General features: G+C 34.0%; 2 protein-coding genes across 2 annotated transcripts; both read left to right on the top strand.

The window, feature by feature from the left end:
• The first annotated feature begins 5,568 nt into the window (after nt 1-5,568).
• Nucleotides 5,569-8,583, top strand: LOC115724428 (uncharacterized). Its single transcript, XM_061117059.1, has 5 exons — nt 5,569-6,420; nt 6,497-7,549; nt 7,645-8,162; nt 8,250-8,394; nt 8,437-8,583. Exons 1-4 carry the CDS (start codon nt 5,584-5,586, stop codon nt 8,386-8,388), a joined length of 2,547 nt encoding a protein of 848 aa, XP_060973042.1. The 5' UTR covers nt 5,569-5,583; the 3' UTR covers nt 8,389-8,394; nt 8,437-8,583.
• A 12,152-nt stretch (nt 8,584-20,735) lies between these two features.
• On the top strand, nt 20,736-23,580 carry LOC115695803 (uncharacterized). Its single transcript, XM_061117872.1, has one exon. It carries the CDS (start codon nt 20,860-20,862, stop codon nt 21,430-21,432), a length of 573 nt encoding a protein of 190 aa, XP_060973855.1. The 5' UTR covers nt 20,736-20,859; the 3' UTR covers nt 21,433-23,580.
• Nucleotides 23,581-25,323: the final 1,743 nt, after the last annotated feature.

Below are 25,323 nucleotides of genomic sequence, written 5' to 3'. Positions count from 1 at the left end.
AGCGGTAAAGAAATCCCATCTCGATGTAGATCATCTATATAGAGGATCTTTAAATCACAATAAGATTATAACAATGGTCAAATGAGATAGTATATTGATATCGTGGAACATACAATATGCTCTATATAAGTCTGAGAGTGCAATTCTAAGTTCTAAGAGTGGATTCAACGAAGAATTAATAAGTAGGAATTTACTTGGTAAATTTGGTTCACTTATTGGAAGCTCAGCATATAGATCCATGGTCCCCATTCTAGTTGAGAACATTCTGCTTGTAAGACTCATTAATTGATTCGTGATTGATCAATTATAATTCTAAAGTTAGACTATGTCTAATTTTATGAATTTTCACTAAGCAGGGGTGAAATTGTAAAGAAAAGAGTTTCTAGGTTTATTTATTTATTAATGGACTTTATATGTCTAATTAATAATTAAATTAAATGACAATATTATTTAATAATCTATTTTAGTTATTAAATAATTAGTTTTGGCATTTAAAAGGTTAGAATTGGAAAATTGGCATTTTTGAGAAAATAGAGATAAAATTTGATAAAACTGCAAAATTAAGTGAGGCCCAATACTACACCATGGCCGACCACTTAAGTTGTTTTTTCAAATTAATATTTTCATTATTTTAATGCCAAATAATTCCTAACCTAAACCTAGTAGTTGCCTATAAATAGAAAGTGATGGCTCAGTCTCACACAATGCTTTCATTAGTAATCTGACAGAAATTTCTCTCTTCAGAAAAACTGAGCCTTCCTCACTTTCTATACCTGGCCGAAACCCTCTCTCTCTTTTCTCCTTCATCTATTTCGACCCTAGTGAAAGAGTAAGTGCCCACACACAGCAAGCAGTAACTCAATCATAGATTGGAAGACTGTGAAGAATCAAACTTGAAGAAGAAGGACATTCGGGCTCAGATCTTGATTATACTCTGCTACAGAAAGGATTCAAGGGTTAGAGATCTGAGTGGAAGGAGACATTAATTCCGCTGCATCAATGTAAGGTTTTCTTAACTTTATATGTGTTTAATTTATCGTTTTAGAAAGTTCATATTTAGGGTGTTTAAACAACATACTTGTGAGTAGATCTAAGATCCTGGTAAAATAATTTCCAACAGTACTTTTATAGTTTTTTCGGTTGACTAAAACATTCATTAAAAAATAATTTTTATTTTCCAAAATTTTGATACAAAATAATTATAATAATAAATAAACTTATACTATTTAAAATTAAAGTAAATGTTTTAAAATATAAATAATAATAAAAATACGTCTCGTAACTAATGAAATAATAAATTATAATAATATTTTTAAACTAGAAATAATAATAAATGAAATTTTTTATTCAAATATTTTTTAACCACATAACACATCTAGTAATTAGCTTATTTATAGCTTCTAGCAATTCAAGTAAAATAAATATATTTTGAAAATAAAATATCAAATCAAATCATACTAAATGATTTTGAGTAAAGCTAAAGACACACACAAAAAATATATCAAACACTTTTTACACACAATAATGTGTATTAAATTTCAACTATAGATAATTATATATGGACACGTCATTTTTATAAATAGTGTGTGTGATTTAAGTGTCAGAATGCACAATTTGTTGATGTCCAATATTGATTTGTATATTTACGTAGTGTTATCATTTAATTGTTTGTTAGTTGTTATTAAGTTGTTCAACAAATAAAAAATTGAGTATGTGTTTAGTTCTTTTATGGGCATTATTAAGTTGATATACACATGTTTTGTAGTTGTTTGTAAATTTATTTTATACATGAGTGATGTTTTTTCTTTCTTTGGAGTTGATGCAATTTGTGGAGTTGTTTACATGGCTATGTTATTTGCATATTGTATGGAGTTGTTATACAGTTGTTTATTTATTGTTATTTAGTTGTTTATTCAATAGAAATGAATATATACATATGTTTTTTTTTTATTTGTGTGTAGTTTTTATTTATTTTTTTAAGAGAAATTTTCAAAAATATTTTTTTTATATTTTATTTATAATTTTACGATTTAAAATTTTTGCTTACAAATAAAATACACTTTCAAAGTTAAAAATTACACATGTTTAAAAAAAAAAAAAAAGTTAAAAATTACACTTTTCTCACTAGAAAATAAGAAAAAAAAAACTAAAAATAATGAGAAAACAACCTCATGACAACTATAAATCAACTAAATAAACTATAAAACAACAAAAATTAACCAGAAAAATAACCTCATGACAACTATAATAAATACTGTGTTCAGTAAAACAAAAAAAAATAACTAAAGAACAACTAAAGCAACTAGAAAATAATTATTCAACACCTACACAACAACATGAAAATAACTGTAAAACAACTACAAAAAGCAACAAAAAATTTTACGATTTTTTTTTTTTACATTTTTACGGATTTGTAATTTTTTAGAGGGAAAACAACGTTGTTTTCAGGTTGCCATAAAATTATGCTATATTTTTTGCAACGTGTAAACAACAGTCTTTTTCAGAATAAAATAAAATGTAAAAAAAATAAGAATTTTGTAAAAACGTAAAATCATTGTTGTTTTTGGGTATTTTTAAAAAAATCCTCTTAAATTATATATAACTATATTATGATTACTATTTTTTCATTCTATTTTAATTAATTTATTTAATTATAATCACCCTATAAAAATATATAATTAAAATAATAATATAATAGTAATAATAGTGTACATGAAAAGTAATTTCAATCTAATCACCAAATAAAAATTGAATATAATATTATTTTTTACATATTATAAAATAAAAAGTATTTAATAAAGTTTATGACAGCACTCTTTTAAAAGAAAAGGTGGTCCCTGACACCATATTTTATCTCAATTTGAATCAAATATATTTTCTGTGTACATTTTTATAAAATTAATTCGTTTTTATAGAAGTAGTCTCCATAGTGTTTGTCAAAACCAATAAAAATAAATAATAGACCCTGTTAATTAATCTTACACGTGGAATAACTTGCATGTATTAATTTGTTTGAGCACTTTTCCTAAGTGGAGCGTGTATTTCACTTGCCCGCCTATTCACTATCATTTTCAATATTTTTTTTGTCTCTACTGTATTTTTGTAAATAAGAAATTTTAAAGATAGTATTTTAGTAAACATTAAATCTTATAAATGTTTATTTTTTATTGTAGTAGTATAAAAGTTTATTTTGAGTAATTTTAGGTTAAAATAGAAAAAAATCCCCATTTTATATTATTTACATTAATAACTCAAAATAGCTAATTTATGAAATAATTAGTAAAAATATATCATGGCTATTAATAAGAATTTAAAATCATAAAATAATTTAGTAAAATAAAATATTTATTAAATCAATTAAATATTATATATATTTTTTTTTTCAAAAAAAATCTTGTTAAAGTTCTATAATTGATCCTAATACAGTAGAACCTCTATTTAAGAATACTCTATTCAAGAATAACCTCTAATTTGTAATAAAAAAAATCAAGTCCCGATTTGGGCCAGTTATAAATAAGAATAACCTCTAAATTGTAATTAGTTATACATTTTTTAAGTCCCGTATTAACAAAGTATACCTCTATATAATAATAATTACATCTTAATAAAATATATACATGTATTTTGTAAATTTATTTATGTAAAATTAATAATTTTATTTTAAATTATAATACATGTATGAAATTATATTTACTCTAAAATATTTCTATTATGATATAGTATTAATGATTATTTATTGTTATTATTGTTACATTGATATTTTTTGGTTTTTTAATTTTTTCTTTCTATTGTAACTCTATTTAGTTATAACCTCCCAATTAGAATATAATGGGAAATTTGAATTAATATGCTTATATTACCCAAAAAAATTTCCCCTAAATGCAAAGTTATTAAAATTGGTAATATATGTCCATTTAAACAATTTTCCTAAACTACCCCTCTCATTTCTCTCATTTGAAATCAGCCTCTCTCATCCTCTCTCTTAGTCTCTCTGCCGAAACCCACCCCAAACCCAAAACGCACACAGTCGGTCGATTTCCCACCCCCAGCGTTGAGCACACAGTCGGACCAACTCGCAACCCCAACGCTCGCAACCCCGACCCACTCCGACGAACTCCCAACCTCGACCCACTCCGAAAATGTCAAAGGTATGTGTTTTATTTTTGTTTTTTTAGAAAGAGTTTAGATTGTTTCTGAAATATTATTGTTTAGCTTTAAGAATTTTGTTGTGAAAATGGGATTCGGGTCCGTGATCGGACTGTGAAAATGGTGAAAATGGGACTGTGTGGCCATTCGGATCTGGGGAAGATGGTTGTCCGATTGTTCCATCTGGTCCGATGGTTCATTGGGCTCGGGTCCGATGGTTAGATGATAGGACCGATGGGGCTGGTTTTGGGGTGATGGGCCGATGCTTGTGTATGGACCGATGGGTCCGATGGACCCTCTATCGGGCCAATCGGACCCATCGGTCCAAAGTTTTTTTTGGCTTTCGTATTTTAAGGTGGGCCGATGTATAGTGTATGGACCGATGGGTCCGATTGGACCGATGGGTCCGATGGGTACCAAATCGGGCCAATCGGACCAATCGGACCCGATATAAATTTTTTTTTTTTTAATATTAATGATTTAGTAATTATTTTAGGTATTAATTTATTATTAATTATTGTTTTAGGTATTAATAAGTATTTAGTGATTGTTTTATTTTTTTTGATTAATAATTGTTTTATATTATTTATTAATTATTGTTTTATTATTAATTATTAATTTTTGTATTATTTTTTATTGTTTTATTAATTATTGTATTTTTATTAATTATTAATTAATATTTTAGTATTAATTATTGTAGTAATTTGTATTGTGTTATTATTTATTATTTTTTACTAATTATTAGTTATTAATTATTAATTTTTATTAATTATTAATTAACATTTTATTATTAATTATTAATTATTGTTTTAATTTGTATTGTGTTATTATTTATTAATATTTTACTAATTATTAATTATTAATTATGAATTTGTATTATTTATTAATTATTGTTTTATTATTAATTATTAACTTTTGTATTAATTTTTATTGTCTTATAAATTTGTATTATTTATTAATTATTGTTTTATTATTAATTATTAACTTTTGTATTAATTTTTATTGTCTTATTAATTTTATTATTTATTGATTATTGTTTTATTATTAATGATTATTTATTGTATTAATTTTTATTGTTTTATTAATTTTTAATTATTGTTTTATTTTTTATTGTTTTTGTAATAATTAATTATTGTTTTATTAATTATTAATTATTGTTTTATCTTTTATTATTTTATTACTTATGTATTATTTTTTTAGTATAAATTATTGATTATTTTTTTTAATTTTTATTGTTTTATTGATTATTGTTTAATTATTAATTATTAATTATGAATTATTGTTTTATTCATTATTGGTTATGTTTTATTATTAATTATTTATCGTTGTTGGTTATTAATTATGTAAGTATATTACCAATTGTATTTTTGTATTATTAATTATTAATTATCGTTGTTGGTTTTTTTTTTTCAGGGAAGTGCACATCTTATAATTCCAATGTCGGACCATTACACTGGCAGTGTCACATGGCGCGGGGGTAGTTACTACTACCCGAAGATTAAGGCTAAATTTGAAGAATTTAACCTATTGGACAGGGTGAGGGAATCCCCTTTCAAACAGTTTTTCGAGAGAGCGCCCATACAATTTTCTGGAGCATTTTTTCATCAGTTGATGCTTCACAAAATAAAATCTGACAAGCCGGACGAGGTCCATTTCTATGTGGGAAGGAAGAGATGTAGATTTGGGAGGGTGGAGTTCGGCTTGGTCACCGGGTTAAACTTATTGCCCGGCCCTACTGAGGAAGACATCAAACAAAATGGAAGCTCTGACCGGTTGATTCAGGAATATTTCAACGGTAGTGCTTCGATCACCTTCGGCCAACTGCGCAGAGTTTTTGAGAGCTGCACAGAAGCTGATGATGTTTACAAGTTGGGGATGGCCTTGTTTGTCATGGGCGTCCTCACTGGTAAGGAGGAGAAGACTGTCGTTCCTCCTTTTGTGATAAGAATGGTTGATAACCTTCCATTCTTCTACGAGTATCCCTGGGGAAAGATTTCTTACACCAAGCTGATGGAAAGTTGTAACAAGGATTACTTGGATGTGAAGAATAAGATGTTGAAAAAGATTGAGAAGGGAGTAACTCAGAAGGAGGCAAAATACTCAGCCTACGGCTATGCTGCAGCGTTGCAGTATTGGGCATACGAGGCCATATTACAGCTGGGCAACGAGTATGCAGTGAGGAGGTCGCATGGCTTTCCGAGAATGGTCAACTGGGAGAGTAAGCCGAAAACTACACTCGGGAAGGATGAAGTGACCAGATTATTTGCTAAAAATGTAAGTTTGTTACGCTTTATTTTGAATTCATGTTAATTTCCATATATTATATTAATATATTTGTTATATTTTTCAGTTGACAGTGTACTCCGTGTTATGTCCTCGGCCGAACGAGATTGAGTTTGTGAGTTACATAACCGGGGGTCAGCCTCCATTATTTGTTGACTTGGAGGAACTTGTGTTGGGTGAGGATGGGCAACCAACACAGGATGCTTTGCGAAGCCAGGCCGAAAAGCTTGCCTCCACATTGGAAGAACGAGCGGAGGCAGCCCGAATATTTAAAGACTCTACACCACCTCTACCGTCTCCTCCACGTGCACCGCCCGCAGTTCCAGATGGGTTTGGTGTTGACCCATCTCCAGCTTCAGTTCCTGATGGGTCTGGTGTTGACCCATCTGCAGCTTCAGTTCCTGATGGGTCTGGTGTTGACCCATCTGCAGCTTCAGTTCCTGATGGGTCTGGTGTTGACCCACTTGCAGCGTCACAGGGTCCTCCTGTTCCCCCGTCAGCTTCCATTCCCAGCACCTCGGAGGCTCGCGATCCAGTATACCCTGCCATTTTGGCAAGGTTGGAGACTGTGGAGAGGGGGCAGGCCGCTCTGCTAAGAGGACAAACAGCGATTATGGATCAGTTGAAGACCATAATGACGCTCCTGCAAGATCCTAGAAGGCCGGCAGCAGATTCACAGCCACAGCCACAGCCACAGCCACAACCGGAAGAGGAGGCTCGGACACCGGAAGATGACTTCATTCTCCCAAATGATTACCAACCGGATGATGATGACATGTTCTGTACACCTGAGAAGACGAATATCACCAGCATCGGGGATACTCAGGATTCTGAGGTGCAGGTGTTAGAGACAGCTCCAGAAGTCATGGAGAACCGGAGGAAGAGAAGGCGGCCTAGGTGGTTCGCTGAGTACACTGAAATGAAGAAGAAGGCTAGGGCTACTTCGACACTCGTGAATGCGGACCCACTTAGAGTGGTTGATCGGAAGCTGCTCAAGACTTTTCACAATTGGGTACTCGGCCAGATTGGGAACAATTACCCGAGAGAGTGCTTCACCGGTCGATACCATTCGTCTTGGTTCCTCGAACTGCATACTCCGAAATTTTGGCTTGGGAACGATGTAAGTTTTTAAGATTTTTTTACTGCTTTTGCTTTTAAAGACTTTATCTAACTCTTTTTTATTTAACTCTGACATATTTAATTTTCATGTTTTAGCATTTGGATGCGGCATTCCATTTGATGAGGAGGCGGCAACACTTTTATCCCGAGTCCTACCCGAATAGATGTGTCATAATGCCGTGTATTTTCCCAGCAGGAGTTATTGCTCGGTGGGAAGCTGCGGGTGATGACCAGGCTAACTATCAGTGGGACGAGGGCATATTAGATTTGATCCGAGGGGATGAAAGTCAATTCTTGGCCAGTTGGAAGAACAAGGAGAGAATATATATGGCCCTCTACTTCGATGGAGCAAAGCATTGCGTGGCATTAGAGATAGATCTGGATCATTGGTTGTTGAACATATTTGACTCCAGCCTCGGATCGATTTCCACGAACGAATTGAACCGTCACCTGGAAATGTGGGAAAAATTACTACCAAATTTGCTGCTGCAGTCTGGCCTATTCGAGAGTCATGACATGATCCTCTTGCCTCAACTTACCGCCTCAGAGAGCCAGGTCAGAAATTTCACTTCAAAAGTCATGGATCGGGCCGTTGTTCCACAGACAAAGACAAGGTAACTTAATTACAATTGATTTTTTGTTATTTAACTTGAATTTAATTTGCACACTTTTATTCATTTACTTTTTATTGTCTCATACAGCGGTAACTGCGGGATGTACGTGATAGAGCACATCGAGCATAGTATGCTGGAGACTACGTTTGATAATGTGCACGATGAGAATATGAAGAAATTTAGAGAGCGGTGGTGTGTAGATTTGTTTTACCAGAATTTAGCATGAACAAATGTTTTTTTTATTTGGTATTTATTAAGATAACAATGTAAATAGTTTTTTTTTATTGGTATGTTTATGTTTTTTCAAGAGTTCATACAAATTTTACGCCTTTCTTTCGTGCAACAAATTATAATAATTATGTAAACATAAAATATCACAAATTCTAATGTTTAAAATAGTCCAACATTAATTCAATAACAATACATAATAGTCCAACCCATCACGATACAAATAAACTAAAAATTTATGTTAAACCTCGGTAGGTGCAAGTGCTTCTGTTGTGTCCCGTGGCACCGCACTTGCTACATTTTCGTGATTTGATAATCCTTTCACCATTACAAGCAGTTCGGTTGTTCTTAATTCTTCCAACCTTTTGCTTCTTGGGTCGCCCTACTGGTTGCTTCTCAACAGGCACTCCAACTGTCATGTTCTTTATGTCATCAGGTAATTCCCAATCATCCTCGTCACCAATCGGCATAATTGTTCCTTCGTATGTTCTCCTCCAATATTCTGTTGTGTAATATGGCGAGCATAGTGTGTACACGCTAATACTTCGCTCCTGAGATGCAGCACATGCATGAGGACAAGGAAACTTCATGCACTGGAACAAGCCGCAAGTGCAACTCTTTTCCTGCAAGTCCACTACGCCACCGGTGAGAACTGTTCTTCCAGGGTGAACCTGCAACGTGTAAGGCCCGCATGAGTCAACGTTCAAAAACTGACCTTTTTCAAAATGCAATGCCAAGTCCTCCTCCATTTCTGGTGCTAGGGGTTTCGTCCACTTGTCAGCTTTTTCTTTTCGTGAAGCAAACCACTTCTGGACTTTGGACCTCAGGAATGCTACAGCAGTAGTGATCGGGAAGCCTCTTGCATCCTTAGTTGTGTTGTTGAAGCTCTCAGCCCAGTTGCTCGTCATTACATTGTAACGTACCCCTGGAAAGTACGACCGGACCCATTTTTCAAATCCGATTTCCTCAAGATATTTTGCAACCGCTGGATTCATGGCCCGAATGTTCTCAAATTCTCTATGAAACTCTGATCTTGAATACGTGTACGCACACGTGTAAATGTGATTCGTGAAGACGTCAGTCTTGAACTTGTGGTTGACGTTCATAATAATGTGGTGGTAGCATGCACCGTGGTGTGCATCAGGGAACACGATATCCAAAGCACGAACAATACTTTGATGCCTATCCGAAACAAAAGCTAAGTTCTCAACATCACCAATCGTTTCTTTCAATTTTCTCATAAAATAGGTCCAGGAATTGTGGTTTTCACTGTCAACTATAGCAAAAGCTATCGGAAAGATATGACTCCCTGCATCCAAAGCCACTGCACACAACATTTGCCCACCATACCTAGTCTTCAAGAAAGACCCATCAACGCATATAACAGGTCGACAAAACTTAAATCCCCGAATAGAAGGACCCAAAGAGAAGAAACAATACTTGAAGCGACCATCTTCTACCACAAAATCCGTGATGGTACATGGATTCCGCAACTGTAGCATGTGCAAGTAACTAGGTAATAAAGAGTACGAATCTTCAGGTGTACCCCGAGTCAGGTGTATTGCCTTCTCTCTGCACCTCCATGCCTTTTCGTAACTCATTTGGATCCCGTAATCCTTGTGCATACTTTTTCTTATATCAGAGGGCAACTGATCCGAGCCGTCAGTTGTGAACTTATCCTTAATTAGATGGGCAACTATTACAGGTGATGCTTGACGGTTATCTTTTCCTCGAAGATCAAGGGAACATGTATGTACATTATGAAATGTACTCACCTCAAACATGTTAGAAAGTACGTTCTTCTTCGCTCTTAATCTCCACCCACAATCTGTATCCTTACATGTGACGTACCAAATATCAGTACCGGACTTCCTAACGTAGTAGTCAAACCCTTTCTTCATTGCATACAGGCCAACAACCATCTTTAAATGCTCTTTGTCTCTAAAAAACTTTCCCACATGTAACTCCCCGCCTGGTGTGCCACCCGTAGATATATAATGACTATGATCCTCGATGTCTTCTCTTGTATACATTTTCTCCTTGAATTTACCGTAACTTGTCGAAGAAGAAAATGGATCGCTCCATCCAGTCACATTGGTACCTCGAGCATCAGTAGGACCACTAATATCATTGGTCTCTCTACCATTATTAGGACCTGTACTGTCAGTAGTTCCTCTAGCATGACTGGTTTCGCCTGGACGGCTACTACTAGTACCAGGTGTTTGACAATTTTCTCTACGTGGCATTCTTTTCCGTGTCGGTGGCCTCGGTGGTATTTGGTACGATAGTGGAGTCAAGTTCAAAGGTACAGCAGCAGGGGCCTCTGCACCTTGGTCGTCTCTTACGCCATCATTGCCCTCAACATAACATTCAGGGTCTGGACCATTAAAAAAACCATCGATGAACGGCATTTGTGCTACAATATCAGCACTCGGCATCATATTGTTTAATTCAGGTAATACATCTGCAACCAACACCTCTGGATTTGTTTCTGGACCAACAAAACTCCCAACCTCGCTACGATTATCCTTAACAAAACTTGGTGTGGGACTAGGATCGACGCAAACATTCTTCTTTAACAAAGTCACAAACAAAGGAATAAATTCATCTAGCTTCTTCGCAAGTGTAGATAAAAAGTACCTTGCACGCTTATCATTTCGAATAACTTCAGGAGGATACTCATAGCCTTTCCTGTACTTGTAATTTACTTCCAATTTCAAGTCATACTCCACTTTGTCAACATCCAGTTCTTCGTACAAAACATCAACCAAACCTGAGTAGCTTAGGTTCGGATCAATGTCAATTGTCAAAGCGGCACTCCCTTTATAAATCCAATCTCTACCATCAAGCTCCCAAACACCATTATACATAACACACGCATTAACAGTTGAATCTGTCACAAACATTTAAAAAAACACAGTTATAATTTACAACAAAAATCTCACCGAAAAATATCTTAATTAATCATTAATAACAAAACAATAATACTTAATTGATAATAAAATAATAATTCATAATTCATAATAAAACAATAATTCATAATTCATAATAAAAAAAATTTAATAATTAAAAAATAATTATTAATTGATAATAAAATATAATTAATAATTATTACTCAAACCATAAAAAATAAACAATAATTAATAATAATTCATAATTTATAGTTAATAAAATAACTTAAAAAAAATAATTCTTAAAACATTAACTAAAATAATAATTAATAACTAATAATGATTAATAAAAAAATAACTAATAACACAAATAATAAATCAATATAAAATAAATTAATAATAATAAATAAAAAATAATAATAGATTAAAAAAATAAATAATAATTAATAATAATTCATAATTTATAGTTAATAAAATAACTAAAAAAAAAATAATTCTTAAAACATTAACTAAAATAATAATTAATAACTAATAATGATTAATAAAAAAATAACTAATAACACAAATAATAAATCAATATAAAATAAATTAATAATAATAAATAAAAAATAATAATAGATTAAAAAAATAAATAATAATTCATAATTTATAGTTAATAAAATAACTAAAAAAAAAATAATTCTTAAAACATTAACTAAAATAATAATTAATAACTAATAATGATTAATAAAAAAATAACTAATAACACAAATAATAAATCAATATAAAATAAATTAATAATAATAAATAAAAAATAATAATAGATTAAAAAAAATAAATAATAATTAATAATAATTCATAATTTATAGTTAATAAAATAACTAAAAAAAAAAATAATTCTTAAAACATTAACTAAAATAATAATTAATAACTAATAATGATTAATAAAAAAATAACTAATAACACAAATAATAAATCAATATAAAATAAATTAATAATAATAAATAATAAATAATAATAGATTAAAAAAATAAAAAAAAAAATCACGTAGGGTCCGATTGGTCCGATTGGTCCGACCATCGGACCCCACAAGGATCGGACCTTATATTAAAAAATTAAAAAAAAAAAAAAAATTAGGCCGATGGGTCCGACGGTCAGACCATCGGACCCACAAGGATGGATCGGACCTTATATTAAAAAATTAAAAAAAAAATTCAAAAAAAATAATATGGGCCGATGGGTCCGATGGTCGGACCATCGGACCCCTATGGGGACCATCGGACCCGTTCCAAAAAATAAAAAAAAATTTAGGAAAACACATCGGACCCGAGGAGGGTCCGACCATCGGACCCAGTGATGGACCATCGGACCCATCGGCCCATCACCCCTGTCAACAAATTTTTGAGAGCTTCGGGCCACCCATCGGGCCAGCATCGGGCCCCATCGGACCCGACGAAAAAAAATGCAGAAAAACAGCAAAATCCCAGTTTTCACATGCAGCAAAAAATATAACAGAAAAAATAACAAAATAACAGCAACAATCCACAGATCAATCATCAAACACAACGTTCTTAATTAAATATGACAACAACAAACAAGATTTAGAAAAAAAAAATTAATTACTTACCCATTGATGGAGCTTGTAATGTGGTGGATTAGTGTGGTAGCTTGTAGTGTGGAAGGTTGTAGCTTTTAGTGATGAGTGAAGAGAAGAAAAATTTTTTGGTGGTTGTGGAAGCTTTTGGGTGGGGATTTTGTTTGTTGAATTGATGAGAAAAAGGTTGGAGTGGGTAGATGTAGGTGGGGAGGGTATTATGGGAAAAATACAAAAAGTGTCATATATTACCAATTTTTATAACTTTGCATTTAGGAGACAAATTTTTAGGTTATTTAAGCATGGAAATTCAAATTTCCCAATATAATTTACTTGGTCCCAAGTGTATTCTTGGATAGAGATTCTAATGTATACGCAACCATTTTTAAAATGATCAAAAAAAGAGCTCACCAACAATATTAAGCAGCTCAAGAATATTAAGTTTTTCAAAATTAAAGTCCATATAGCTAATAGCTAATATTTGATATTTTAGCTAAGATCCACAAGTGATGAAATTATTATTTTAATTAATGTTATTATTTTTAGTTTTATAACTTAGTGTTATATTATTTTTATTTAATTAGTATTAGTATATTTTATTGTTATTTTGTATTTTTAAATACGTTAGTATTTTAAATTAATTATTATTTTTGTAAAAAAATTTAATTTGAGAGTTAATTAAAATGTAAGATTATATTTTAAAATAAAATAAAATAAGGGTTAGAGTACAATTAAAAAATGTATATACAAATTGGTGTAAAATTTGGTGCACACTAATTTAGTGCATAATTTGAGTGTTTTTTTTTTTTTGAGAAATTTCACTGTTATTAAAACTGCATATCGTTTACAATAACAGAGAAAATAGGATTTGGGATTTCACCCATCCAACAGACATCTTCATCCAACTCGAGAGCATACTTAGCTAAACCATGAGCAGCTTGGTTAGCATTTCTCTTAACATGAGAAATAGTTACTCCTGAGAAAAAGGATAAAAGACAACTAACATCCATAATTAAATCATTAAAACTAGAGAGGTTCGGAGATGGAGAATTTAGAGCTGATGAAACACGCAATGCATCTGTCTCAACATTTGTAATATGTAATTGCAATTGCATAGCCCAATTGAGACAATGAAATAATGCTTTGGCCTCCATTTCATCCGACCTAAAACAACCTTGAACTGGCTTGGAAAGAGCAGCAACAACACTGCCATGATGGCCACGAATAATAGCACCGACCCCTAATATTTTCCTCTCTTTGTTGACAGCGGCATCAACATTTATTTTCAGTCCTGTTATGTCAGGAGGGGACCAAGATGAATCAGAATTGGGACGCTGTAGGGGAGTTGTTGCAGAATTGTTAACTGCTGCAGAAGCATTGCTGCTGGTGTGAACATTGCAGTTGTTAAACTGCTGCTGGTTTTTAGCTCTAGCCCGATAATATTGATGCAGATATGTACTAGCAAAGGATGCAATATCTTGACTAGATTTGGACACACCACCATGAATAACCTTATTCCTTTCATGCCATATAGCCCACATTGTACAAATAATTAATTCAAGATCTTGTTTAGAATGTAGAGAAGATAAATATATCAAATAATCACCATTGTACATATTATGAGTATGTGTGTGATCAATGATGAATTTAGTATCTCTCCAGACCTTTCTTGCTGTTGTACAGTTAAACAAAGCATGACCAATCGATTCCCATGCATTATTACACAATGAGCAAGTTGCAGAATCAATTACCTTTCTTCGAACTAGACCAGTAGCTACAGGTAGTGCATTTTGCATCACTCTCCAAGCAAATATTTTTACCTTAGATGGTAGATCCAAATTCCAAAATGTTTTCCACCAGGTGCTATGAGAAGATGAGGCTTGTGTTTGCTGGTTTTCTGCTAAGTTCTCAGCAAGATGAAATCCCGAATTCACAGTGTAACAACCTGAAGTAGTATGGTGCCAAATTAAACGATCATTGGATGGAAAAAAGCTAAGAGGAATGGTAACAATTTTATCAACATCTATGGATTGGAAATATTGATTAAGAAGAGAGATGTTCCATTCTCTTTGGTCTGTTATGAAGTGTGACACTGTCATTGAATCTGCCCCATTGAAGCTAACCGGTTTAAAATCAGTGAAACCAGGAATCCATCTGTCAAAACCAGCAGAGACAGTAAAACCATTGCCAATCTTATATCGCAAACCTTCAATAAGTAATTCCCTTCCCCAATGTATGCCTTGCCAAATGAGTGAGGGTGAGTGACCAAGCCGAGCTTCCAAGAAATTGTTATTTGAAAAATATCTATGTTTAAGCAAGCGGCTGAGTAGTGAATTAGGCATCTCAAAGATTCTCCAAGCTTGCTTAGCTAGTAGAGCCTTGTTGAAATTAACAAAGGAGCGAAAACCCATACCACCTTCAAATTTCGACTTGCATAACAATTTCCAACTACGCCAATGAATCTTAGAGCCATCCTTAGTTGAACCCCACCAAAAGTTAGCCATCATGGACTCCAATTGGCTACAAAAAGTAGAAGGTAAACGAAAACAACTCATAGCATATGTAGGGATTGATTGTACCACTGCTTTTAAAAGAACCTCTTTCCCTCCAACTGAGAAGAGTTTGTCATTCCAAGCATGTAGTTTTTGCCATATTCGTTCTTTTACATCGCTGAACATCTCTTTCTTATCACGCTCTGAATAAGCGGGAAGGCCAAGATAACGTTCATGACAATCACTAATGGGCATCCCTAGAGTATGGTGGAAAAAGTCCTTGGCAGATTGTGAAGTGTTAGGCGAGAAAGACATAACCGACTTTGATGTATTCAACAATTGACCAGAGGCGCTGTGATAAGTTTCCAAAACTCTTCTAAGTGCCACGGCTGTGCTGTTACTAGCTTCACAAAACAGAAGACTATCATCCGCGAAGAGAAGGTGAGAAACTGATGGCGCATGACGTGTTAAACGCAGACCTTTTAATTGCTGGACCGATTCCTCATACTGTAAGAGTCGTGATAATCCTTCAGAGCAGATTAAAAATAAGTAAGGTGACAAAGGGTCGCCTTGCCGAAGGCCTCGAGTAGGTTTGACATAACCAACTTCTTCACCATTTAGCATGAATGAGAAACGTGTGGAACTTAAGCAACTCATGATCATAGCTATCCATTTAACATGAAATCCCATCTTACGCATGACTTCTTGAATATAAAACCACTCTACTCTGTCAAATGCTTTACTCATATCCAGTTTTAGTGCTGAGTAGCCTTTATTTCCCCTTGTCTTATGTTTCAAGTGGTGTACCAATTCGAAAGCCACAAGAATATTGTCAGTAATGAGGCGATTTGAGAGAAAAGCACTTTGCGTTTCAGAGATTACCGCTGGAAGGACATCTTTAAATCGTATAGCCAAAGCCTTAGAAACAATTTTGTAGATGACATTACACAGGCTGATTGGTCTGAAGTCTCCCATACCTTGTGGAGCATTGATTTTTGGAATGAGAGTAATGAGTGAGTGATTAAGTGTGTCCAAGCAGTCACCATCATTCAAAACCCCTAATACAACTTTTGAGACTACATTCCCCACAATAGACCAATATTTATGGTAAAACATTGCTGACATACCATCACTTCCTGGGCTTTTATCCGGATTAATTGTTTTGAGAGCATTGTAAACATCATCATTGGTAAAAGGTCGGAGCAAAGACTCATTCATATCAGCTGTTACTGTTGTTGGAATGGTTGAGAGTGTGTGATTTAAAGCCTCATGATTTATTTCAGATGCAGTAAACAAGTCCCCAAAAAAAGTTGTGATTACATCTGTCATACCATTTTTGGAGGTGATCACAGTCCCATTGTTGTCAATTAGAGATTTGATTGTGTTATGCTTTTTGCGAGTTGACGCATAGGCATGAAAAAATTTGGTATTTTGATCTCCATTTTGCAACCAATCGACTCTCGAACGCTGCTGCCAATATGTTTCTTCTTGAGCTAACAAATCGTCAAGAATATTTTCACTTTGTTTCAATTCTGCCATGGCAGTTATGCTTCGATCAACACTATTATTTAAGTCTGCAACTTTCTTTTGAGCTTTAGAAATTTTCTTCTTAATGTTGCCGAACTTCTGTCTGTGCCATTGCTGTAAAGAATCGGAGCACCTTTGGAGATTATGTTTGAAAAGTGCAGCAGCAGTTTCTACTGAATCTTGCTGCCAGTTTTGCTGAATTAAACTTGTAGCTTCATCCTCTTGTAACCAAATCTTCTCAAAACGGAATCTGGTGCGTCTTATGGGCTGCTGGTGTGATGCATTGTGTGGCAGAATTTGAACTGCAAGGGCACGATGGTCTGATCGATAATAGTCTAGGTGATGAGTAGTAATGTCTTGAAAAGTCTCATGCCATAAGGTATTAACAAAGCACCAATCTAACCGTTCCTTGATTGTATCGGCTGTGATTCTACCCTTAATCCATGTGAATGGATCTCCAACAAAAGCTTGCTCATGTAAATGGCACCGATCAAGAACATTACGAAAAGCATCCATTTGAGCTTCATTACGTAAGGCTCCACCAGATTTATGGCGGTTTGACAAGATTTCGTTAAAATCCCCAATTATCAACCATGGCATCAAAGGTGCAACGTCTTTCAATCGCTCTAAAAGGGTCCATGATTGGTGACGATTTTGAGCAGCAGGTGCTCCATAAAAAGCTGTAAAATGCCAAGTTGGGCCATGTCCACAAGCCATGTAACAATCGAAAATGTTTATATTATAATTTAAAAGTGTTACATCAACATCATCTTTCCAAAACAACATCAAACCACCACTAAGACCAACACGTGGGACTTCAAGTCCATTATTAAAATGTAAAATATTACGTAAACGAGTAATAGAATTAGAACCTAACTTAGTCTCCATAACAAATAACACACTTGGAGAATGCTCTTTGACAAGCAACTTGAGATGACGGAGAGCTCTCGGGTTCCCCAAACCCCGAGAGTTCCAACTTATAATTTTCATGGTTGATGGCGGAGCTGAATATCAGACTCCGCATTGCTGTCATGATCACCAAGAGAATCCATTTCGTCAATAGAAACATCAAGGTGAGGTTCAATTTCACCAGACAAAGGTGAAACGAACACTGCTGAAGGAGAACCCCTACATCTTTTGAGTGTTTGCCTCAAGTTTGGTCCATCCGAAAGCCTTTTGCTGAAGCGATTTGGTGATAAGTTTTCTTTCCCAGTTCGCTGAGTTGCATATGGTGTAACAATAGGCATTGGTATGTGACTATGAGAGGATGGTAATGGAGTGTGAATTTGGAATGTGCTTGCTGCTGGAAATGTAGGGCCTTGTGGGGGATATGTAGCATAAGTGTTAGGAGCTTTATTTATGACAGCAAAAGGTGTAAACACCCCAGATAAGTCAGTAACCAGTTCACTTTGTGATGACCGTGGCATGGAAAGATTTGTAGCACTAGGCAGTGGGAGATTTGTGTTATTTTTAACATTGGAAACAGTTGCTGGTGTGAGAGTTGTTACTGGTGCGAGTGTTGTTGCTGGTGTAGAGGTTAGTGCCGCTGGGAGAGACATTCCTAGACCACTACCAGCACCAATATGTTGCATTCCAATGACTATGTTGCGTTGAGTTAAAATTTCAGCAGGAACTGAGATCGGTGATGTAGTAACAACAGGAGATAAATCAGTTGCAATAGAGGATTCTCCTATAATTAGTGGAGTTGGATGAGGAAGTTCACGGTTCTTAAGATTAGGAATGGCCGAGATAAAAGAGTTTTTGGCCAAACGAGTGAGTAATGGCCAAGCATTGCCCTTGGAGAAATCTGTTCTATAGCGATCATAGTTGGAAAGTGGTAATGAGGAACCCTTCATTGTAGGCCGGTACTCTAGATCTGGCTCAATGCCATTATCAATTTTCTCAAGGTAAGTAACACATTTGTCAAAAGGATGTCCTAATCTCCCACACTCCATACAATACTCAGGCAGTCTTTCATACCGGAATTCAACCCAGAATTTCTCTCTTGCTTGCTGAAGCGTGATCATTCGACCTCGTAATAAAGGTTTTGTTATGTCAATTTTAACTCTGACACGCAAATAAGGACCCCACCCTTCATTAAGAGAATCTTCATAGACATCCACATACTCGCCAATAATATTAGCAAGTGCTTTTGCAAGGTCTTTTGTCTTACTGAGAAAAGGGAGTCTATAAATTTGAACCCAAAAGGGTGTAAAGACAAGGGAATCACAGTGAACCGATTCTCCAGGCTGTGGCGAATACAAGATAATATGGTGATTTTGAAAGTGAAAGGGTTCCCTCAGTAGAACCCTTGTTTTGTCTCCTGCACAACCAAAACTCAGCGAAAACATCTCAGATGATTCAGTAATTGTGACTGGGAACCTCCCATTCCAGTGTTGAGCCATTTGGTTCCTAAATGTGGTGAGCCAGACCTTCTTGTTTGTGAGAACTTTTGCATACAATACATGATCAGCAGTATTTTGATTATCAACCAAAGCCAAACCAGAGAAATCGAAGACAGATTCTTCTTCCTCTGTAAGTGTCATAGGTTCTTTCATTTTATTAGTATAAGGATCCATGGAATGAAGTACAGATTAACGAAGGATCAAGGATGATGAAAAGAACAGTTATTGATGGATAGGAGAGGGAAATTTCGGATGAACATGAGAAAAAACCAGAAAAAAACTGCTAAATTGAATGAGAAAAACTGTTAACTGCCACAGAGCACCAAAGTTGGGCAGACGCTCGTTTAGTTTTTAATATTCAAAACACTTAAGATCAAGTGTATCTAAAACATGAAAGCTATTGCATAATTTGAGTGTTATTAGAGTAAACTTGTGTAAAAATTCTACGCTAATTTAATAAAATAATGTATATCATTGAAAATGGTCTAATAAGACAACCATCCATCTTGTATTGTCAGTACAAGAATCACTATATAGAACTCATTATGAGAGAAGAGTACGATCCAGATCAGTAAGGTTATTATTACTGTGCCAAATCTTGAGTAGTAGTACTGATTAATATAAATCCGATCAAACCCCATATTTATACGTTTCTTACGCTTAGAATTATAATATTGTCTCTCATATTAAGATGAGATATGCTAATAATGCAGCTTAATTATTTTCATAAAATTTAGCAAAAATATGATCTAGAGAGTATGAAGATTACATATGGATGGATGAAACCTCCTCCCCTATCTATTTCCTCTTATTGCTTTTAATTTATGATGTCACTATTTTTCTTATAAAAAAGATAATAAAGATAAATTGTGATTTTAAGATATTTTTCTCAATAAAAAAAGAAGACGAAGATATTTTTCTAAAAAAAATAATAATTATATCATCATCATAATAATAATAATAATAATAATAATAATAATAATAATAATAATAATAATAATAATGAATTCTATATAAAAATCCCTATTGTAACTAGAGTTGCAATCTAAATTACAACAAAAAACTTACAGAAACCCCTATTGCATATTGCAACTAGCGCTGCAATCACTTTAGAAACCCAAATCGTAAATTTTAAAAAAATAAAGTTAAAAAAAAATAGTATATGGAGTAATTCCCCTAATAATAATAATAATAATTAATTCTTATCATATTTATTTTTAAGAACACTGCTATTAGGTACATAGGAAGATGCTAAATACCACTGTGCCCTTTAGCATTTATCTATTTTTAAATATTATTTTCATTTAAATATCTTCACTATATATATATGTGCAATGCAACTAATAATTACTTTTAAAAATCTTTTTCTCAAAAAAAATATATATATTTAAAAATAAACAAAAGAAGATCCAATGCAATATATATAAATAGAACGGTTATATAGTGCCCTAGACTCTCCTCTCTCTCAACCTTTCCTCTCCGTACTCTCCGTATCCTCAAAAAGTATCTTCACATATAAATTCACACAGACAAAACACTTTTCCAACCATCAAAAACCATCTTCTCTTTCTCTCTCTCCTCATGACCGATCAAAACGGTTTCGCGGTCGACGACGGCGATGGCGACGACCGCAACCCCAACCGCAGCCACCATAGACACAGCCAAAGCCACTCTCCCACCTCCATATCTCAAAAACTCCATTCCTCCATCTCCAACATCTCATGCTGTTTCGCTCCAAACAAAAACCCAAACCACCATCCCATCAGCCCCGTCCACGTCACCAAGTCTCGGATTCTCGGCCGAAGCTCCTCCGCCTGGATGAAATTCCGGGAAAATCATTATCATGAATTTAACATGTGTCGAACCCTAATCTCGCGTATCAGGCACGGTCGCCACCGCCGCCACCACTCCGCCGATTTCCACTACGACGCGCTAAGCTACTCGCGCAATTTCGACGGCGAGGACGCCCACAATGCCGACGATGGTTTCCCCTTCAGAAGTTTTTCCTCGAGACTGCCACAATCTCCTCCGGCTGCAAACAATGCCGAAGACGATGATGATGATAATGATGAAGACGAAGAAAAGAACAGTCCGACACCGTCGTCGGCGGCGGCGACGGGGGCGAGGGAGGAGATAACTATAACTTATATATGATTAATTAGAGTTTTTTTAAGAGATGACGTGGCAGTCAGTTATTGGTGGGATTTTGTTTTGCATGGAGAAATTGATTGAATTATGAGTGTACATACGACGTCGTAATTAAGTTAGCAGCTGACGTTTTTCGGGCTAGGCAGTAATATCTTTTATTTCTATAACACATTAGACGATCTCCATGGGGTTGCCCCCACATATGCATATGCAATGTGGTCTCTTGACAATGACCATATAGTATTTTTTTTTTTTTTTAATTTTTCTTATTAAAAAGAAGTTATTTTTTTTTAGAAAAAAATTATTTTTTACTTAAATAGTTATTGATGGTGTGAATTATAATGGGTAACTTAGTTGTAGTATTTTTTTTAAGAGAAGATGACAAAATAAAAAAAATTAATATTTTAAAATGATGTGTATATTTTGAAAACTATAGGTGTTGCCTCTATTAGAGATTTATAAGTTATTTTTGTTGATGGTTTAGTTTGGTCTGGATTTTATTCTTTTCGAACTAAACAAGTAATGTTGGTTTTTCATTCTTTTCGAAATCAAATAAATTAATATTCCTAACATAATGTTAAAGTAATTATTAATATTCCAGGTCCGATGGAGAGTTTGGACCACTTAATTTCAGATCACCTTTCCCCTATTGAGCAAATGGATTTAGAGTTAATTCCATGGCATGAGGAAATTAGGCAAACACTCTTCTTTATGGGGAGTGTAAAGGCCCTAGGACCGAACAGTATGTCTGTTTTGTTTTTTAAACACTATTGAAACTCAATTGGCGCGGAGTTGTGTGAGGCTGTTGTGTGGATTTCTTTCATTTAGGCTCTTTGCATAAAGGCTTCAACGAAACAAATGTTGTCATGATTCCTAAGGTTCCCAATCCAAAGAAAATGTCGCAATTCAGGCCTATCTCTCTTTGCAATGTGATTTACAAAGTTATCTCGAAAATCATTGCAAATAGGATTTCAGACCGATTCTTCACAGGCTGATTTGTCCCACACATGCCGTTTTTGTTCCAGGGCGGAATATTCAAGACAATAATGTTCTTGTTCACGAGATCATCCATTCTTTTAAACCCAAGAAAGGGGAATGAGGGTTTTTTTGCACTAAAAATTGACCTTGTTAAAGCCTATGATAAGCTAAGCTGGCAATTTATTGACCATTCAGAGTTTTAAGGCTTTCGACAAGTTTTGTAATTGGGTCCAGCAATGCATTTCTTCGACTTCCTTCAATATTTGCCTTAATGGAGGTTCAATTGGCAGGATTACTCCTGAATGTGGAATTAGACAAGGGGACCCCCTGTCCCCTTATCTCTTTATCTGGGTTGCAAACATCCTCACCCGTATTCTTGAAAATGCCCTAGATGCCAGAATAATTAAAGGTATCAAGTTGACAGGAATGGTCCTCGACTTTTCTCATCTTTTCTTTGTAGATGATCTTATTATAGTTGGTAGGGCCACCTTGGGAGCAGAGCCGGACCTGAGCTAAGACGAAGGAGGCAGCCGCCTTAGGCCCCCCACCACTCAGGGGTCCATTTTAAAAAAATAATATATATTTAGTAATAAAATAAATAATAATACTTTTAATGCTAAATATGTGTTGTAGCCTAGTGGTAATTTGATTAGTTTAACAACTAAGATGTTGAGAGTGTTGGAAATTATTTTACCAAGATCTTAGATCTACTCACAAGTATGTTGATTAACACCCTAAATATGAACTTTCTAAAACGATGAAATAAACACATATAAAGTTTAGGAAACCTTACATTGGGTGCAGCGGAACATAATGACTCCTTCCGTTCAGATATCTAGTCCTTGATTCCTTTCTGTAGCAGAGCATTATCAATATCTGAACCTGGATCTCTTTCTCTGAATCTTTGATGCTGAAACCTCCTTCTTGCTGAAAGTCTTTCTTCACGATCTTCCTCACTATGATTGAGGTATCACTTGCTGTGTGTGGGCACTACTCTCACACTAAGATTTTCGAAATTGAAGAGGGAAGGAGAAAGAGAAGGGTCGGCCAAAGATAGGGAGAGAGAAGGCTCAGATTTTTCTGAATGAAAATTAAACCTACAATTTTGAAAAATTAGGTTTCAACCAACCTAAATTTCATTTCAAAATTTGGTAACTACTTTTAAAAATTAAATGTTATTTTATAAATAAAAATTAAATAAAAAATAAAAAAAGATAAATGAATATCTTTTTCAGATTTTAAATGTAATTTAAATAAATAAAATAATAAAATTTAAAAGTTAGCAAAATATCTTACATCTTTTTAAAATTACATGATTATAGTTATCTTATTTTAAATTTAAATAAGGTCAAATTATTTTTTAAAAAAAAATTAAATTAAAATTTTAAAATCTGACCTTAAATTTAAAAATAAGATAAGATATAATCAAATTTAAAAATAAGATAGATTATTAAGCAAAAAAGATAGATACTAACTATTTTTTTAAATTCGAATTACACTAATATCTTGAATTAAATTTAAAAAATATTAAATTAATTCAATATGATAATTAGAATTGAATTAGGAATAGTAATAGTATAAATACAGAACTACACAAAAAATCGGAAGTTAATTCCATGAAAAAGCATGAAAAAACGAAGAAAAACGAAAAAATTGCAAGCTGTACGGACAGTATGCTTGGCATACTGTCCACGGACAATATGCTTGGCATACTGTCCATGGGCGTGCTGGTGGGTGCTTGGGCGTGCAACCTAGGCGCAGGGGGCTGCTAGCAGCCTCTCCGCGCGCGCAGGTGGGATTCAGCTCAACCCCGATTTTTTCGAAACTTCAAAAAATCATAACTAATTCAAATTAAATCGAAATTGAGTTTTGTAAAAAAGTAACTTGCTTAATTTTTTCCATACTATCCAATAAAAATAATTCCAGAAACAGATATTCAATTACTTTTCACGAAAATTCACAAACACCAATCAATCATCAAATAACACTCAATACAACATGATACCATCTAAAAACAAACAAACAATCGTTTTAAAGTCCAAATTTCTTGCAAGTAAATCAATTACCATGGCTCTGAGGCCAGTTGTTGGAAATTATTTTACCAGGATCTTAGATCTACTCACAAGTATGTTGATTAACACCCTAAATATGAACTTTCTAAAACGATGAAATAAACACATATAAAGTTTAAGAAACCTTACATTGGGTGCAGCGGAACATAATGACTCCTTCCGTTCAGATATCTAGCCCTTGATTCTTTTCTGTAGCAGAGCATTATCAATATCTGAACCTGGATCTCTTTCTATGAATCTTTGATGCTGAAACCTCCTTCTTGTTGAAAGTCTTTCTTCACGATCTTCCTCACTATGATTGAGGTATCACTTGCTGTGTGTGGGCACTACTCTCACACTAAGATTTTCGAAATTGAAGAGGGAAGGAGAAAGAGAAGGGTCGGCCAAAGATAGGGAGAGAGAAGGCTCAGATTTTTCTGAATGAAAAAGTCAGAAGGAAAGTGTAATTTTCCTGAAGCCTTCACTATCTATTTATAGCATTCTACTAGGGTTAGGTTTGAATTATTTGGCATTTAAAATAATGAAAATATCAGTTTAAATTGCCTACAAAAGTGGCCGGCCATACAAAGTGGATTTGGGCCTCACTTTTTGCAATTTTACAGTTTTATCTTTTCTGCATCTGATTTTCTCAAAAACGCCAATTTTCAAATTCAACCATTTAAATGCCAATTCTAACTATTTAATAACTATAAATAATTATTAAATAATATTGTCATTTATCATATTTATTTATTGAACCATACAAAGTATCATAATTAACAAATATGCCCCTATTAACTCTTTCTTTACAATTTTGCCCTTACTTAGTGAAAATTTCACAAATAGACATAGTCTAATATGAGAATTA

The sequence above is a fragment of the Cannabis sativa genome, chromosome 6 (genome assembly GCF_029168945.1).
Source record: "Cannabis sativa cultivar Pink pepper isolate KNU-18-1 chromosome 6, ASM2916894v1, whole genome shotgun sequence".
Taxonomy (NCBI): Eukaryota; Viridiplantae; Streptophyta; class Magnoliopsida; order Rosales; family Cannabaceae; genus Cannabis; species Cannabis sativa.
Note: the sequence above shows the minus strand (reverse complement) of the source record. Positions and strands in the feature narration are given on the sequence as shown.